Source organism: Kwoniella shivajii, chromosome 10, assembly GCF_035658355.1.
Source record: "Kwoniella shivajii chromosome 10, complete sequence".
Taxonomy (NCBI): Eukaryota; Fungi; Basidiomycota; class Tremellomycetes; order Tremellales; family Cryptococcaceae; genus Kwoniella; species Kwoniella shivajii.
Window position 1 is genome coordinate 741,966 of NC_085917.1, and position 17,910 is coordinate 759,875.

The following is a 17,910-nucleotide window of genomic DNA, read 5'->3' on the forward strand; positions in this document are numbered from 1 at the left end:
TGAATTCGATGAGAAAAATAGTTCTTGGGCACAGACGAAGTTACATTTCTTCGAATTCAGGGTAACGATTGACACCTAATTTCAGGAGCCCCGAAACCCACAACTTGCAACGACAGATCAATGATTTACACACGACATCAACATTTCTCACATCACTCTTCTTTCATCACATGCGATAGTCTGACAGAACGCCAAGATGTCCTCTCGGCCTCCCTCGACCACTCGATCCTCACCACAGCCGACAAATATACCACTGCCAGAGGATGACCAGCCCGAAGCAGGACCGTCAACCGCTTCTTCCCTGAAATCAAGAGGATCGTCGATACCTTCTGTGTCGTCAAGGAAGGGCAAAGAAAGGGCTTCAATAGAGTATGAAGGTGGATCTGACGATGAATCTGAAGATGAGGTCTCTCAAGACCAGGAATCTGAAGATGATGATCTGGAATCTGATGAAGATGACAATGGTGGATCAGATGTTGAGAAAGGAGCAGATGTTGAAATGGGAGGACCGACAGACCAAGAAAACGACACCACCCCTACAGACGGGGAGCAGACTATAGACGATACTGACGATGAAGATGACGACGATGACGAAGAAGAAGAACCGTGAGTAGCATAATCTCATATCAATGAGGACTTCAACTGAAGCTAGATCCGGTTTTTACAGAGCACTCAAATATAGTCGTTTGAAAGGTCGTATACCGGAGATATTAGCTAAAGATTCAGCTTCGACTATAGCAGTCTCACCTAGGGTGATAGTAAGCGAATCCTATCTTCCCAAACGGTTGTTCACTCTCAACTGATACCCTTCTAGGCGCTAGGAACTCATAACGGAATGGTCCACATTTTGACGTATGAAGGCGCAAAAGTGAATTCGTTTCGACCCCATGCAGCTAGTGTAACCTGTCTGAAGATGGATGAGGAGAATGATTTCGTTGCTACTTCAAGTGTTGAAGGTGAATGACAGCTATAACCTCGAGGCACAATTCTACATAACGGTATAGCTGAATAGCCTTTTGCATCTTATAGGTCGAGTAGTAATACATTCCCTTACATCGACCGAATCTTACGCGTTTGACTATAAACGCCCCATGAGGGCGATCGCACTAGAACCAGGATTTGCAAAGAAGAATACTCGTGCTTTTGTTTGCGGTGGCATGGCTGGGAATTTGATCTTACAGGAAAAGGGTTGGTTGGGTTACAAAGAACAAATATTGCATTCTGGAGAAGGACCTATCTGGGCGATAGAGTGGAGAGGGAATTTGATTGCTTGGGCTAATGATTTGGTGAGTGGATACGACACCAACTGCCAGACTGACTCGTAAAACACGAAGAGCGACTATACATGTTTGACTGACGACGATACCGGATGCGTAGGGAGTCAAAATATACGATACTACCACTTCTCAACGAATAGGATACATTGACCGAGGGGCACATGCACCTAGAGCAGAACTGTTTAAATGTACTCTGCAATGGAAAGATGATCACACTCTTGTCATTGGCTGGGCCGATCATATAAAGATCGTTCGAATCCGCAATCGAGCGAAATCACAAACTACCAATGGACTTCCGCCACTCACAGTAGAAATGACAGCTATTTACCAAGTCGACTGTATGATATCTGGTTTAGCTCAATACAACTCTTCTTATGTGGTCCTCGCTTATATAGCACCTGATACGTACGAGAATGAAGCTACAGATAATCCAGCTGAACAAAGAAGGAAAGCCGCAAATCGACCGGAACTACGCCTTATTGATAAAGGAGAAGAAGTGAATGCCGACGCTTTGAGTCTGGCAAATTATTTCATGTACGGATGTAATGATTACTCATTAGTAAAATCTCAAAGGGAAAATGAAGATGTCTTCTTCGTTGTTTCACCAGCGGATGTCATTGTCGTTAGACCTAGAGATGAGATAGATCATATAGATTGGTTGGTTGAGAGAGAACGTTACGCAGAGGCCTTAGAATCGGCTGAAGAATTGAGGAAGAGACATGGGAACGCTTTAGATGTGAAAGCCATCGGTTTGAAATATATGAATCACCTTTTATCCCAAGGTAAGTTCGATTTTGACACCCTTTTCCAGAAATTTAGCTGGTTCTTTAATACTTCAATTCATAGGTCATTTCGATCAAACTGCTTCTCTTGCACCCAAGGTCTTGGGGGGTGACTCCGAATCCTGGGAGAAATGGATATACATATTTGTACAACATCATCAACTGCCTGTAAGCACATTCATTTCCTCTTTGTTTTCAGCTAAAGCTTATTCCTAAATAGGCCATCATCCCGTTCATACCTACACGAGACCCTCAACTTGGTAAACCTGTATATGAGATGGTGTATGGTCATCTACTTGTCAATGACAGGCAAGTAAGTACATCTCACACTTCAAGATCGGAGATATCAGCTGAGCGTCTGATTCGAACAGGAACTGCTCAAAACGATTACCTCCTGGCCCAGCGACATATATGATATCAATACAGTGATGGGAGCTGTCCAAGGTGAACTAGCAGCTTCAAGGGATGACCCTGTACTCCTGGAATGTTTAGCAGAATTGTATGTTTCACCCTTTCACTCGATGTATTTTACTCATAACCCAACCTGCAGACATCTCCTCAACCGGCAACCAGCCAAAGCACTTCCGTATTTCCTTCGTCTTCGTCGACCCCACGTCTTCGATTTGATCCGAGAACACAATCTGTTCACAGCAGTGCAAGATCAAGCGCTACTTCTGGTGCAATTTGACCAAGAAAGACAAGTGGATAAAGAAGAAGTACAAGGTGACAAGAGTAAACACGGGGCAGCAATTGAGCTGCTAGTGGATCACACTCATTCTATACCTGTGAGTATTTTGAGTTATTCATCAACAGGAATTAGTGAGATGTAAAGCATAAGAAGCTGCTGACCCCCAGTAATGTATAGATCGACAGAGTGGTCTTACAGTTAGAAGAGAAGCCCAAATACTTATACATGTACCTCGATGCGCTATTTGACAAAGACCCACAATATTGTTTGCCATATAGTGACAGGATGGTATGTTGCTCCTCCATTCAAAACGCTCATCTGCTAATATAAAAGCACACTACAGGTTGAATTGTATGCGGCTTTCGATCTCAAGAGGTTGATGCCTTTCTTGAGGGCAAGCAACTTCTACGACCTTGAAAAAGTGAGTTCGGAGAGGAGGTTGTCGCAACAAGCTACATTGCGCAAGGGATTGCTGATGAAGCGATACGAAGGCATACGAGATTTGCAAAGAACGTGATCTGGTGACCGAGATGGTGTTCTTACTGGGCAGAATGGGCAACAACAAGAAGGCTTTGATGTTGATCATCGAGAGATTAGGGGATGTACAGAGAGTAAGTTCCGAAAGATCTGACTGACTGCGACGGAGATTCTCATGACCACTCCGAATGAATCTTACCAATACCATAGTACTTGAGAATTTAGATTACCAGACTATCGCTTACCTTACAATATAGGCAATCGACTTTGCCAAAGAGCAATCTGATGAAGATCTATGGGAAGACCTTCTCACCTATTCTGAGACTAGACCTTCTTTCATTCGAGCATTGCTCGAACACGTGGGAGCGGAAATCAACCCCATCAGACTAATAAGTAGGATCAGAGATGGATTGGAGATACCAGGTCTGAAAGAAGGTGTAGTCAGAGTTTTGATGGGGATGAATTTGCAGGTGAGCGATGATATCATGGACACAAGCACGGGATCTTCGCTGATGCTTGCGTACCGTCAGGTCTCTTTGTTGGAAGGATGTCAGCATATCTTGAATGGAGACTGTAGTAATTTGGCTTCGGAACTCCAAGCTGCTCAAGTGGGAAGTATCAGATGTTCTCGTAAGTTATCATTGTCCTCCTTGACGATCTAAAGACTCACCACGCCGAGATTTGTCCTTGAAAATGGGACAATCTCTGACACTTTTCTGACTTTAGCCTCTTCAACCTGTACGATATGCCAATTACCTCTGTTCCTCCCATCACAAAAATACCCTTCTCAAACACTCGTTTTGATTTATCTATGTCAACATTTCGTCCATGCCACTTGTGCTTTACCTGAGGATGTTGAACTTCCTCAAAGACAAGAGAATGCTTCTGTAACCTACCTCTTGTCTGAATCCAAGAATGGAAGTCAAGGTTGGAAAAGTAGAGCGTTAGGTGGAAAATTAGGTTATGCTGCTGCCGTAAGGGTTAGAGTTGGAAGATGTCCTGTTTGTATCAAAGGAGGAAAGGTCGGATGATCGCTTATATATCATACTGTATTGAAAAATAAACCTTTGTCTCTGTAAGCACGAGGGTCCTTAATTAGATGGCTGATCATATCCGTTCTGCATACAAGCGCGGTGTCAACGCACAGACAACTGACAACGATGTAAACTGTGTCGCGTCATACTGTCACCTTGGGCAACGAAGTGATAAAAGGAGACAAATGTGGTACTATCACGCTATGCCTCTCGTGGTTTCATGCCTGCCCCTCAGTCACGCATCCACCACATTGTACAGCTACTGATCGGCCAAGTCCATTTCTTGCTTCAGTCAATGACGTTTTCTAGTCTCGTGATTATCAATTGATCTATCCGTTCTCCTATGTCTCTAATTTTAGTCAATGATCCCTAGGTCAATTCCTCAAATGAAAAGGGGACGGTGTTCATAGGGAGCAATTGATGCTCAAAGGGTGAGGTGAGCCTAATCCCCCTTGAAGCGGTACATCATCCTTTGTTTCCTGGCATGGAACGGATGATCAGATGTGACAGGTAATCAATGAATGGAGGTGAGGCTACGAACGATTTCATTTTGTATGAAACGCTGTTATAGCGCACACAAGGTATATAAGGTTCGAAAGATAATGTATTACGCAAACGTTTTGTACAACCAGCTACCTCACACCTAATTATATACGCTATCTTTAGTTACTTACTTTTCATTGATTTGATCTCATTACATCACAGTACTGTCGTATTGAACTAACATGATTATTCCGGTCCTGTTACTACCTATTCTTGCTTCTTTGGCATTAGCGTCCCCTTTGATGCCTCGATCGGAAAAGCACCAAATCCGATCAGTATCCAACCCGGATTTATGTCTTAGCAACGGGTTCGAGATTGGACTCAACAGTTGTCACGACGAAGGAGATGATATTCAAGCTGTTTTCCAAGATTTCAATCTTGAATATGGACCACAAGCTCATATTCATTTATCGTCCAACGATTCCCTCTGTATCGATGCTGGTGGTGCTCACAACGGAGGTCGTGTTGTCACCAAGCTCTGTAAAGAGGATTCAGTCACTCAGCAATTCACCCTTATCCCCGCTCAGGATGGGACTAGGTACTCCATCCAATATTCCTCTCCGGATAGCGATATACGTAAGTATTAGATCATACTTGCCCGTTCGGACCAACCAAAGTAACTGTCAACGATAAGACCAAGAACTCATACGTTCCCCATATTGTTGAAAGGCTGATACTTATCTCTTTCATCAATAGCTCATTGCCTTGACGTCACGAAGGATGGAGGCAGCACAAACAAACCAGACTTCTTCGCTAAACCACTTCAAAATTGGGAATGTCATTGGCCTAATGACCCTGACGAAAATCAAGTGAGTAATTTAAACAATCTTCTCTGATGTGAAACAATCGTATCATCTCATACTGACCTTGTCATAACGTAGCAATTCTTCGAGCTTATCTAAATATGCTCGTATGCGATATGAAGCGTACTATGCCGATAGAAGGGCAGGAGAAAGGAGCCTTTGAAAGATGCCTACATTTGTATATAGAATACTGTTCATGTTATCGGGAGGGGAGAGTCGTGAGTTCGTAATGTCAAAAGAGAAGATGTAGCAAACGAATTAAATGGAGTCGGTCTGTATGGTAATGACTCATAGCTGCTTATGATGGTGTATCTGCACTCTGACCTGCGCACGATTGACATTCCATAGACCTCTTTTTCGTTGATTGCATTCAAATGATTCATCTTCCTGTCATAATAGTAATCGCGATATTCCCAAAAAGTGAAACACATGTCTAAGATGGCCAAGACTCTTCTCTTTCGCCGTTGGTTCTGTCATTGATTGCCAGGTTCGATTGTTCCCTTTCTATAGCCATAAAAGAAATGTTACATTTGCATACCGTCGTTCTTGTCACTTTTTGACGATTACCTGTCCCACAGATTTTGCCGATCTGCCCAACTTCATATATTGAAAGATTCATGAATCGTAATCCCATACGGCACCATCTAGACTCATTGCTGGACCAGTGACTGTATTTGTATAATGTTCCCATTCTTCTCTACTCCAAATTAAATCGATTAATCCTCTACCTATCCCAGTTGTTCCTATAAGTTCCTCTCCTTCTGCATCTGGAGAGATGATTGATTTGGACGGATCACATCCCTTCAGCATAATATGTATCTTCTCTCCAGCCTTCCTCTGTATATCCAACAGTCTCCCGGCGGATGGTGATGTGCACATCACAGTTGAAACCACCAACATAAAAGCGAATATAAGGAATAAGATTGATATCAATGGTGATCGAAGTGGTCTTTTGCCAGAACGCGGTCGAGGTAAGGGAGACGGAGGAGATAAATATGATTCTGATGGTAAAGAGTATGATCGAATTGCTTTTGGTCGTTTTTCGCTACTTGATGGGGATGTTGATCTAGGTCTAGATTTTTCAGTATATTCATGATAGAAAGTCGAAGACGTCGGGGAAGCCGATGGTGATGGTAAAGAATCAGGAAGAATGAAATAATCGACGGAACGTCGTGATGGTGTACAAGGTGTTATGATCAACTTTGGTGGTCGAGGTGTAGTTGGCATTTCGTCTAGGTTATCTGGGCGGTAGAATGGCTCTCGGACTGTAGCTGATCCTAGATTTTCGAGGTACAATTGTAGTGTTGCAGGAAGGACTCGTTTGCTAAATATACACTGGCAGATATCAGATACAGTAATCTCGTCCGGCGTTTATGAAGATTGTGAATTGTGTATTGTGATAGCGACTGGCGCGGGGATTTAGATAATGATGATGAGATGGTCGATAAAACAGATGAACAAGAATAAGCTATGGTATCACCAACACAAGAGTAGAACGGGGGGAAAGAAACGCGTGGTCCTTCGATAACATTGAGAAGCCTTCTCTCTTGAATCAAAGATTGGCATGGTGTCTGCATGAGAGGCGGTAGGAACAACGGACGCGTGGAGCGTGTAAAAGGTCAACAAAGTGAAATCAATTAAGCTTTTCAATGGGAAAAATGAGATCCGGATTCCGTTGTGCCTGATTCGCGCATTTTCGGAAAGGAACTCTATCCCTGATTCATCACAACTTCATTCCTTGGCATCGTCAGTGTCGTCTTACTGGCTATCCTATTCAGATGGATGGCCAGTGGCAAATGCCTCATCAGTCAAAGTAATAGAGCGATTGTCACAAAGTAGTCGGGGGACTTAGAAGTCGCATTGATGTTTCTAGTTCTCAGAGGACTTGCTTGCGATCCCGGTCGCGAATTCGTACAAAATAAGCGCTAAGTGATTATTCATCCATATTCCATGATGTACCGTACTTTGCCATCTTACGCATTCAGTCTACACTCTTGGTAGTAGTTCTCCAAAGTGTTGTCAGTTATCTATGACCTAAAATGCGTTACTTCTATACAACCTCAACTTTACCCTATATAAAACCTGATCAGCGCGTTTCGAAGCCGCTCAATACTCTCTATCATAGCGTTTCTTGGCTCAGATCCGGACACTTACTTGTCTCGGATAATCTCTAGTTCAGTCTCTTCTTCGTTATCTTCATCTGTATATCCTTTTCCGCCTCCTCCATACAATTTAGACTCTCCTGCTACAGTCCATGAAGCGATATCGTATCTTGACCAACCCCATGTTTCCTTTATCTGATATCGGAAAATCACTGTCAGCATTGCATCATCGCCTTTGTGATTGAGGGCCCATCATTAACACGGGAGTACTCGCCTCTGGTTTCTTGTGAGGAGCTACAACTATTAACCATCTTGCCTTATTGCTCAGCTCAAAAAGCAATGCAAACAATTCGGAGGGCGAGGTGACAAGATGTAGAGCGAAAGAGCATATTATCATATCCCATACTGGTTCCGCATTTGGCGGTGACGATGCACCGGGATTGGGAGGTACTAGACCATTGGCAAGATCATTGAAAGAAAGAGGATGACATGGACTAGATGTGCGGTCCGTGTAAGCGGGTGATGTATACTAAGGAACGGAAAATTAGCACTCCACACATTGAGGTCGATATCGTAGATCGATAAATGGTAATGTCAGTGACTGCTTCAACTCACAGGATCGGTAGCGATAATATCGAGTTCGAAATGGTCAGGCAGCTGGGGTGGATCCATTCTTCCGAACACTTGTTTTCCCTTCTTGCCCCCGACTGCCGGCCGTCTAACAGTTGGCGGTATGAAGGCAGGTCTACTTGTTGCGCTTGCACCAGCGGAAGATATTGCGCGCAATGCCGCCAGTGGATCAGGCACGGTGGAGCGATTGGACAGCGCTGGGTTACTGGACGACGAAGGTTGAGTAAAATTATTCGAAGACACCGGATTCTTTCCCTTTTGAGCCCATTCCAGTAGACACAGAGTCGCCTCTCCACTAGACATTCACTCGAGGTAAGCTGATCTTCTAGTACGAGGACTTGTTGACGGCCGACTTACCTTCCAGCGGCCATATCGAGAACCCTCAAACCATTTTGTCTGATTTCTGATACAAACAGGGAACGACCCTCGGCCTCCCACCACCTATTCATAAATGTCCATATTACCTATAAACGAAGGTCAGTCTGGATCATGTTCCTGCTGTTGACATATATACCTTCTTTATACCAGGAAAGAACGGGTTACGATACGTTGCCGCTACCTTCCGGTAATACTATGCAGGAATTTGTCAGTGCGAGGTTCATTTGGTTGAGGGGCCTAAAGCACGACTCACCTCATCTACCCCATGTTCATTATAGTTATCTCTCATGGCATGGGAAAGGTTCCCATGCACCGTCGACATTTTAACCCAGGATATGATACCCTTTATCTGTATTACACTAGATCTGAGTCTGTTGATGAAAAAAGCAACGAAATCAAAACGTAGCTTGCAACACTGGACGTGGTTTGTGGAGGTTTTACATTTTAGGATTTTTGATTATTTGACGCCAACTTATCCTTATCTAATACACCCATATAAGTAAGTTGTCTTCACCTGCGTTTATGTCTTGACGTTCCGCCCTCATCACCTCGTATTGCATATCTCTCATCTTAAATGTACTATACGAAACATGACGCGTACCAAGCAGAGCGCGAGAAAGTCTTCAGGAGGCTTAGCCCCTCGTATAACCACCCGAGATCCCCACAGAAAAGCGACATGCTTTCTTGATTTAAGCGATGATACCATACGATTGATAGGCGAGTATGTCAATGGAGATTTCGATATCCCGTTGCCGTCATTTGGACCACATTGGATGAATTTCATGAGTGAAATCGGAGGAACGGCATCAAAGAATCTTACACACTTGAGAGCGACCTGTAGAAGGATACGTGGGGCTGTTTTTCTACAGAATAGCCATATCGTGTTGAAGGAATTGCCAAGTACTACTTCCAATCAAAATATATGGATCAAGGAAGCATCGAAAGATTTCAAAAATACAATCTCGTGAGCTACATGAAGATTCAGTACTTGCTATACACGAAGATCATATCAATAACACTCTCTCCATTCACTCAATTAGCCGAGCTCTGATATCCTTTGAACCGAGAAAGTCCAAAGATCCCATCGTCTTCTGGAATGAATTTACTTCGACACTGGGAGATATGAATCTTGAAGAGTTAATCATCAAATCCGCTCCTTTCTGTCATCATCTTGATTTCTGGTCCGATCATGATATCGATGGAGCGGACGAAACGACGTGGTATAAACCATTAGGCGAATTCCTTCACCGGCCTTTCGGACACATCTTCGATAGTCTGCAATCTCTTTCTATCGAGACAAGATGTCCCCAATGTGTCGCGGATCTACCTCTGTTATTCGTTCCAGCTGCCAGGAAGTTGGGACATCTTAGAATAGATCACGAGCCGTTGAAGCCGCCTTTACATGATGAAGAAGCGGCGATCTGGGATCCTGATGAAGCTTTCAAAGCACCCTTCGAACTTTGGCGAACCGAACATGGCAAAGAGATGGGGTTGAAAACTTTACACATCCATTATGTAGACCCACGCTCAGATCTGAGATCTGTGGAATGGTCAAACGTCATCGGAAATGCTTTCTCAACATTTCGTCAACTCGAAAAATTCAGTATAACCCGAACCCAGGGTATTTTTAGACATCTTGTGCCGGGTATCACGCTTAAAGTCTTCAATAGGGGAGGAGGGTGGAACTTCGAGATTGATGATGGGTTGAGCTTAGCATTGACATCACTCGTACGTTTGTCATCTAGATTTCGATCTCGAGTCTCAGTGCTAATCGGACAACCGTGACGCGACTGCAGGACGTGTTCATCTATTCTTTGTCTGCACCGCCGACCCTCAAAAGCTTCGACCCGGTCTTTCGCCTTCGAATCGGCTCTGGTCGCCCTTGTATAAGCTCACCCATCAGCGGTGAAAGTGGACCTGAATTTTTCCAGAAACACGAATTAGCGTTAGCGTTGAAGGCACGGAATCAAGAGATGTACGAGCCAAATCTGATGAACGCTATGAAAGCAGTATCTTGGAAAATGATCGATTTGATACCCTCATTGGAAGAAGGCGCTTTTTGGGAGCAAGGAACAGACTCTACAGATTGTGATTGGTATAGATGGACGTGGAAAAAGAGTTCGAATAGTGATGGACTTATCTCCATTGAGATAGATCAATTTCCTTTGTTATTAAGCAGGGACTTTGTTAAATGTTAGGCGTAAACCCATGAAGTGGTTTTGGCACCAATCGTGTACTTAAATGGTGTACTTATACGTGATCTGCCAGCAACGACAATAATGACTCATTATGGGTGCTAGATGTATAATGTATGAAACGTTTCAAGTGTTCGTGTATGTTAGTAGCCGTCTGGATGCCCCCATGGTGTATTCCTGGCTAGAACCAGAAGTTCATACGCTATCAGATTAATCTTAACGTTATTCTGTTGCGATAACGGCATTACGTAAAGATATTCTCCGGAACTGATCACTTTCGGAACAACCCTTCGTGCAACACCGTCAAAAGAAAATGCTGAATCTCATCAACAGATGTTTTCGCATCTTACCTATCTTACCTGATGACTATTAGTGCAGCATGCCGAAATCCCTGCTTGACTTGAACGATGAGATTCTGTGGCTGATAGGACAATACGTCGATGGGGATCTCGCCATTCCGATGCCTTCTTTCGGACCTTACTGGACGACATACCCCGATTTGATTGATCCGAAGACGTCGCGAGATTTGATATTTTTCAGATCGACATGCAGAAGACTGCGTCATGCCTGTCGCTTACAGGGGATTCATATGGTTATAGATGAGATTGAAGTTGAGGGAAGAGCAGGGCCTGAGGAAAATTTGTGTTCAGACGGCATTCAGAAATGCGTGAGGTGTGTCTTGTTTTGTATTTCATCTTGCTTTGATATGTTGTTTATCATTCACCATTTTGCTGATATTACATGTCTTCAGACGCGCTCGGATTAGTCCGTTGTGCAGGCGCAGATCTCTTAGAGGCCACAGTCCGGAGACTACTTTTGCTTCAAAGCTTCAGCCGTTAAGTTATCTTGAAGAACTCAGTGTGCAACATGGCACTGAAACGTCATCTAAGCTTGCCACACAGGTCTTCGAAACACTTCCTGAGCCTCTTGACTTTCTGCCGAACCTCAAATCATTGTCAGTTGATTTTGACTGCAATGACTGTTCAGGACATCTACCTTTGTTATTGATTACAAGCGCTCCAAAACTTCAACACCTCAAAATGTATTTGGATCCTCCAGTAGACGTACCAGATTGGGATCCGTTACAGGCATTTAGTGCAATTCTCAAAGCATGGACAGATCACAATCTCAAACCGTATATGCCTCTGACAACTTTGTACCTCAAGTATCCTTGGTCGGCAAGAGGGATTATCTGGAGAAGCTGGGGCAAGGTGATCAGAGAGGCGTTCAAACTATTACCTGAATTAGAAGATTTTCAGGTAGCGAGTTTCAACAAAAAGGGGAAAGAACTTACTTTTGGTACTTATCTAATCTGTTCGAAAGAAGAACAAGGGAATGCAGAATTGGTTCAATGGAAATTCGAAGTCATGAATTTGGAAGATGGAGATTGGAGAAATTCTTGGACTCTGGTAAGTTCCATCGATCATATCAAAACGAGCGGATGCTCTTTCAAAGTCACATGAATCAAGCTGACACTTGACGTTATCGTGGGTTACAGGAGGAAATGATAAATTATCTGAAACCTTCATCAAAATTAAAAATATTCGATCCGATAATCGTTATACAACCGGGAGAATCAAGACCGTGCAATCTTTCTCCGAGTAGTAATCACATCACACGAAAATCTATATATCACGACCAGAATTCCTACGAATCGTCCAGATTTGAGGATCTTTTGTCCAAATACGAACACCTCCTTCGAAGTCAGATGAAAGCTGCTGCTGAAGCATTGATAGAGCTTGTGCCGTCTTTACAAGAAGGGGCTTTCTGGGAGCGGGGAACGGAAGTTTCTTATGATGATTGGTATAGGTGGAAATGGACAAAATCAATCGGCGATGACGGAACACCGGAAGCTGAAGTGACCAAAACTCCGCTGACCCTCAAAACGGCTGGAAAATCCCAATGAGTTTTAGCATGTCATAGCCAAGGACTGTTCAAATGCCAGATGAAGCATAGGATGTTGCAGATAAGATACGTACCTATCGGCTATTCGGTAGGCAGTCATCTGACTGGAGTAATCCGCGAGCCCGTAGTCTCAAATACACTTGTCTGACATGATTTCATGATGTCGTGCAACTTTATATCCATGTGAGTAGCAGTGACAGCCGACCCCGGCAATCTCTACGCACCCCTTGATATGTGATCCAATTACAGGTCTGCTGTAGCAGCCTATCCTGATGAACGTTGGGAATGCCAACTACCGCACTTAGAAGTAACAGCAAAATGAGATTGACATGAGAAATACATAGCTCTATACATCGAGAAAAGCTCGCGCCTCTCCTACATCCACAAGGCACTAGAGTACGTGGAGTCCTCCATGAGTGGTCACTATTCAAATTCCGATTCCCGCTGGGGCTTCACCTGGATTACAAGAGTCAACAACGAGTCGAGCTCATATAAAACCCCGAAACTCACTTTCCTACATGCAGGTCATGATCGCATCATATCAGTCTTCATCATCGAAATCAGAAGCGGAATCCCAATTTCTCTCTCCATCGTCGTTCCTGGAGACGTCTCCTATAAATTCTTCGGGTGCATCGAAATCAATAGTATATTGGTCAACGTTTTTACTGATTCTTCTCTAAGTCCACCGGAGGACGCAATCAAAAGAATACGTTCCATCGGAAGACAAATCTTGCCATAAATGCCCTTGTTCAAGAGAAGGTATCCGGTCAATAAACAGCTGAGCAGCTGCTGTCATAGCTGAATACCTCAAATCCGATGGATGGCCTCCATTGCTGAATTTGATAGCTTGATCAGCTCGTTTGATATCGTAAACTCTCTTCGTGGAACGCCTGTCTACCTTTACCGTGTTGTCGACCTCGTCTGGTAGGACCAGAGTTACCGTGCAGTCCAAAGAAACAATCTTGTTGAGATGAGCGAAAGCATCCAGGAATTGGTCCTAGTACAGAGAAACTGAATTAGCCAATGTAACAGAATATGAGCGTCCTGAAGCAGCATTCTTACCAGGAAGTGTGATTTTGGCCACTCTGACAAAGGACCACTATCTGAAAAATCGTTCATCTGCTGACCATACCGCAATGTGAAGCTCCAAGTTGGATTAGTCATAGATTCGGTATGAGCGTACAGCCAGAAAGGACCAGCAAGATCAAAGTGGTTGGGTTCGTAAGCCGATATGTGAAGATGTTCCAGAGCCGGACAATATTCAACGATATCATTAATAGGTGCCATGGCCCTCATGTCGTTTATAACAGGCTCAAGGCTGTGCTTAAAGCATAAGGATTTGAGTTGGGAAGAGTCGATCTTTGCATTTCTGCGTTTCATCGCGTTGACGAATTTTTGGAGCCACCCATAGATAACAGAAAATTTCAGATGTTCAAGGTGAGGGGCCATATTAAGGAGCCTAGAAGGGAGAGTGGAAGCACAAATGCTACATCTGACCTCAACGGACAACGATCGAACCGTTTTCATACTCTTGTCAAATGTTGCAGGTATATTGTGAAGCTCTGTGAGAGTTACGTTACCCGTGGTAGATTGATGTATACATAAAGGGGTTCTTTTGATCACCAACTCTTCAAGAGATTGAAGGGAGAAGAGGAAGTGAGAAAAGGTGATCCAGATAGGGATGATGCGAAGCTTGATTTGTTCGAGGTGCTCCTTGTGGATTTTGCCATTGTCGATTACATGTCTAGCGGTATCTCTTTCCGAAATATCGATGGTAAGCCGCCTGGACAGCGTGCAGAGCTTAGTATTGGCTGACTAACCTTGTTGAAAGACAAGTAGCTTACCTGATACATCTCTTCACCTCGAGGGGGCCTTGAGCAGTCCAAGCTAACAATCGACTCCAAGCACTAATGACAACGTGCAAGCCCTTGAGTTTACAAATTCTCCTAACCTTTCTGCAGGTGAATCTGAAGGCGACATAATCACGCTGGACAGACGGATCGATCTCACTGGCAAAGTTAGCCCAGTGAGGGTTGAAAGAAGGTATTGGGATTTGGTTATCGCCATGGACATAGTCACCGATTTGTTCAATGATCTCATCGCTGAGTCTGAGAAGGAGAGCGGTCATCTTGAAGCAGAGGTGGGATATAAGTGAATTATCTCATGTATATGAGCGTGAAGAACAGAATCAAAACATTAGTTGAGAATGAATCACAAGTATACTAGAAAGGATGTCTGATTATATACACACTTGGAGTGGGGAAACACGTGGATATATTTATACACCATCAACCCACCGTCACCTTTCCCCACTCCGTTGCCATCATTGTACGTAGTTCTCTGATTATGTCTCTTGTTATCCTTCATCCTACTTCTTCATACCTCCTCCTGCTCAATTCAGCCTCACCTATCTAGCTTCGCACAGACGACTTCATTCCTCTTTCATAATCTTATCCTTCTTAGGCTGATTGCGCAAGTGAGATTGACTCAAAGGTCCACCAAGACTATATGAGGCTTAGACCATCCTGCAAAAGGATAGAAATGCTTTGTTCACCAAGAGGCTTACACCTGAAATTGAAAGTGTGGAAAAGATAGGTGGATTAGATTGATGCCGCCAGTGTCTGTTGCCCAAGCTGCCAGGTGAGTAAATCAATTGTGCAGATTGAAGTGTTCGACTTCGGATGCTTCAAACCTGACATTTTGGGCAACAGACACTGTAGATCGATATTCTACTCATACGGATCTATTTATATCGACAGCTTGTGGGATGATCACCCACTTTCTCCACATAGCAAAGCGCATTGGATATAATAAGATTGTCATCGGGATTCACGAGACCATTTTTAGATTGCTACTATGCCGCTAATTTCCACATTGTGACAAAGAATCATACTGAATATATGCATAGTCAAAAAAAGTTGGCAAAAGTACCAGGCTACAGTATACTGACGTACACCGTACAACATATGACTAGTTAGAGTTACGTTTGTTCTCGTCAAACGTTATCTCGCCGTTGTGCAAGATGATCAGCCAACAGGACAAGCGCTTTCCACCGCACAATTGGGAAGTACAGCGGGATAGATACTTTGAGGTTCAGTTTGGTAATAGTATTCGATTCGTCGGACTACAGTATGACTCAACCAAATTAGCAATCATAAAGCGATTCACCATTTGACGGATACGAGTGAATTACACATACCTTGAAGGACATTATCTTCGGTTGGTGTGCCAGTAAATGTAGGATCACCGTTTGACCAATTGTTGATGATGACGGTAGATGGATTCACGGGTTCTTCGCGTAGTCGAGCTTAGAATTTAGCTTTCGATATTTCAGCTGTTTGTGTGACACGACTTACGATGCGGTTCAGGGCCTTTCAATACTTGATCATTGTAGTAAAACTTGGATGAATCTTTATACCATCCGATACTGTTTTCGTTATTAGCATCAGAAAGAGCATAAGCTTTAATTGATATTCAAAGACGGTCTTTGTAAACGGACACTCCTGCACGTACGTATATTTATTGAAATCCGCAGTCGGATCGTTTGCGTAATCGGCATGTTCACCATCTTTACTTCCAGCAGGCTAAATGATCATTTCCCGTCAACCAAAAATCAGGTTTTGGATCTACCAAGTCCGAGCTGCTAAAAGAATAGAGCAACAGGATTTGAAGTACGTACATCATAGTTACTTAACCCAATTCCTTTATCACCATTTTCGTCTGCTACAAATACGTTTTTACCTAACATTTCCAAATCAAGTTCATCTTCTGTTCCCGGAACTGCACGGTAGGTGAACTACATATACAAGATCAAGTCAGTCATCATCTATGGTCGTATTGGGTAGGGAGGATGGAAGAGCTGGACTTACGAGACTCTGACATGTACCCAAACCTTTATCGATCTTGGCATCCATTGAAAATACACCTCCAGAGATATTAGTATTTTGATCACCTCTAAAAACCAGTTCTCCTCCTGTGAAACCGCTACTACCAGCTGGAACTTTGATGTTTAGTACGCCATTAGCTATATAGATGTTGTCAGAGCCTCCCATGCAGAACACGCTTGGATCAACAGTAGAATTAGGTCCAATCCTTCTCCCAGCGGATGTCTCAAATCCTAAAGACGAGATATCTGTTCCATCTGCGATAGTGGAAAAATCGATTATCTTGGCATAAGGGTAATATGAGTTCTCATATTTGGACAAGGAATATCCACATTCACATTCACCAGAACCGGTTGCAGCAGAAGGATCTGCCGAAGACGTACTGGTCGCTGATTGCGATACGGAAACAGGTTGACTGTTTGATGTGCTAGATATGATTGGTGCTGATGGTGCATAACCTGTGGAAGCGGGATCGCCATTGGGTCGAGAAGATGATGCTCCGACTGTCCGAGTAGCTGCTTTAGTTGCGCTGTAGTCCCCAGTACTAATGACTGTAGGTGGACTTGCGGCCGACGTGTCATAAAGTGATGAAGATGAATCAGCAGTAGAGAGGGGTACTGTAGCCGAATCAGAGATGGAAGTAGCCGGCGGTCCTTGATAGGCTGTGTTCTGGACATCTGTGACAGTAGCAGGATTGACAGTACCGTAGTTGCCCGGAATAACAGTAGCAGGATCTGTTGGTGGAGCTTGAATTTCGGGATGTTCACATAACCAAGATGCCGCAGCATCCAGTGTTGCACAAGCTTGATTAGATCCTGCAGTGGTCGTGGGACAATGACCGTATTCACATCTGACGTGGGCTACAGTAGGAACTGGGTCTACCTCTTGTCTGGCGTTGAACTTTAGTGGCGTCGCACGTACAAGTACTGGTAGTAGTAATAAGGCAAATGAGAATGGGTAAAACATGTCGAATCAATTAAAGCGTTAATGAAAGTGAGGATCTCAACTAGTAGTGGCAATATGACCTTGAGAAGAGCAATAGGTTAGGACGTATCCAGTACGTCTTTATAATTATGGGTGAGAGTAGGTCGTAAATGTACTCTTCAAGGATCAGTGTTGTTTTTATATGTAACGAACTGAAACTGTCACTCATGTCACCTCGGTTGAATTATCCTTTCAATCTGTACTTTCTCCTAATTGATTAAATGGAGA

The 17,910-nt window shown here is 43.6% G+C and overlaps 8 protein-coding genes across 8 annotated transcripts; 4 read left to right on the plus strand and 4 right to left on the minus strand.

The window, feature by feature from the left end:
- Positions 1-196: 196 nt before the first annotated feature.
- On the plus strand, positions 197-4,255 carry IL334_007164 (uncharacterized protein; the record flags this gene model as incomplete). The annotated part of the gene is made up of 15 exons (XM_062938858.1): positions 197-606; positions 668-758; positions 815-956; positions 1,030-1,286; positions 1,378-2,059; positions 2,124-2,227; positions 2,280-2,372; positions 2,431-2,558; positions 2,610-2,844; positions 2,925-3,035; positions 3,091-3,168; positions 3,239-3,358; positions 3,482-3,694; positions 3,755-3,854; positions 3,951-4,255. 15 exons carry the CDS (start codon positions 197-199, stop codon positions 4,253-4,255), a joined length of 3,069 nt encoding a protein of 1,022 aa, XP_062794909.1.
- A 728-nt stretch (positions 4,256-4,983) lies between these two features.
- On the plus strand, positions 4,984-5,703 carry IL334_007165 (uncharacterized protein; the record flags this gene model as incomplete). The annotated part of the gene is made up of 3 exons (XM_062938859.1): positions 4,984-5,377; positions 5,498-5,610; positions 5,683-5,703. The coding sequence occupies 3 exons, from the start codon at positions 4,984-4,986 to the stop codon at positions 5,701-5,703; spliced, it is 528 nt and encodes a 175-aa protein (XP_062794910.1).
- A 516-nt stretch (positions 5,704-6,219) lies between these two features.
- On the minus strand, positions 6,220-6,831 carry IL334_007166 (uncharacterized protein; the record flags this gene model as incomplete). The annotated part of the gene is made up of 1 exon (XM_062938860.1): positions 6,220-6,831. One exon carries the CDS (start codon positions 6,829-6,831, stop codon positions 6,220-6,222), a length of 612 nt encoding a protein of 203 aa, XP_062794911.1.
- An 807-nt stretch (positions 6,832-7,638) lies between these two features.
- On the minus strand, positions 7,639-9,036 carry IL334_007167 (uncharacterized protein; the record flags this gene model as incomplete). The annotated part of the gene is made up of 7 exons (XM_062938861.1): positions 7,639-7,675; positions 7,759-7,901; positions 7,981-8,235; positions 8,322-8,631; positions 8,694-8,800; positions 8,851-8,907; positions 8,968-9,036. The coding sequence occupies 7 exons, from the start codon at positions 9,034-9,036 to the stop codon at positions 7,639-7,641; spliced, it is 978 nt and encodes a 325-aa protein (XP_062794912.1).
- A 268-nt stretch (positions 9,037-9,304) lies between these two features.
- On the plus strand, positions 9,305-10,912 carry IL334_007168 (uncharacterized protein; the record flags this gene model as incomplete). The annotated part of the gene is made up of 3 exons (XM_062938862.1): positions 9,305-9,678; positions 9,755-10,442; positions 10,511-10,912. The coding sequence occupies 3 exons, from the start codon at positions 9,305-9,307 to the stop codon at positions 10,910-10,912; spliced, it is 1,464 nt and encodes a 487-aa protein (XP_062794913.1).
- Positions 10,913-11,288: 376 nt separating this feature from the next.
- On the plus strand, positions 11,289-12,815 carry IL334_007169 (uncharacterized protein; the record flags this gene model as incomplete). The annotated part of the gene is made up of 3 exons (XM_062938863.1): positions 11,289-11,581; positions 11,661-12,318; positions 12,408-12,815. 3 exons carry the CDS (start codon positions 11,289-11,291, stop codon positions 12,813-12,815), a joined length of 1,359 nt encoding a protein of 452 aa, XP_062794914.1.
- Positions 12,816-13,490: 675 nt separating this feature from the next.
- IL334_007170 (uncharacterized protein) lies at positions 13,491-14,110 on the minus strand (the record flags this gene model as incomplete). Its single annotated transcript, XM_062938864.1, has 2 exons — positions 13,491-13,811; positions 13,877-14,110. The coding sequence occupies 2 exons, from the start codon at positions 14,108-14,110 to the stop codon at positions 13,491-13,493; spliced, it is 555 nt and encodes a 184-aa protein (XP_062794915.1).
- A 1,730-nt stretch (positions 14,111-15,840) lies between these two features.
- IL334_007171 (uncharacterized protein) lies at positions 15,841-17,664 on the minus strand (the record flags this gene model as incomplete). Its single annotated transcript, XM_062938865.1, has 6 exons — positions 15,841-15,938; positions 16,014-16,106; positions 16,171-16,241; positions 16,328-16,398; positions 16,494-16,610; positions 16,684-17,664. The coding sequence occupies 6 exons, from the start codon at positions 17,662-17,664 to the stop codon at positions 15,841-15,843; spliced, it is 1,431 nt and encodes a 476-aa protein (XP_062794916.1).
- Positions 17,665-17,910: the final 246 nt, after the last annotated feature.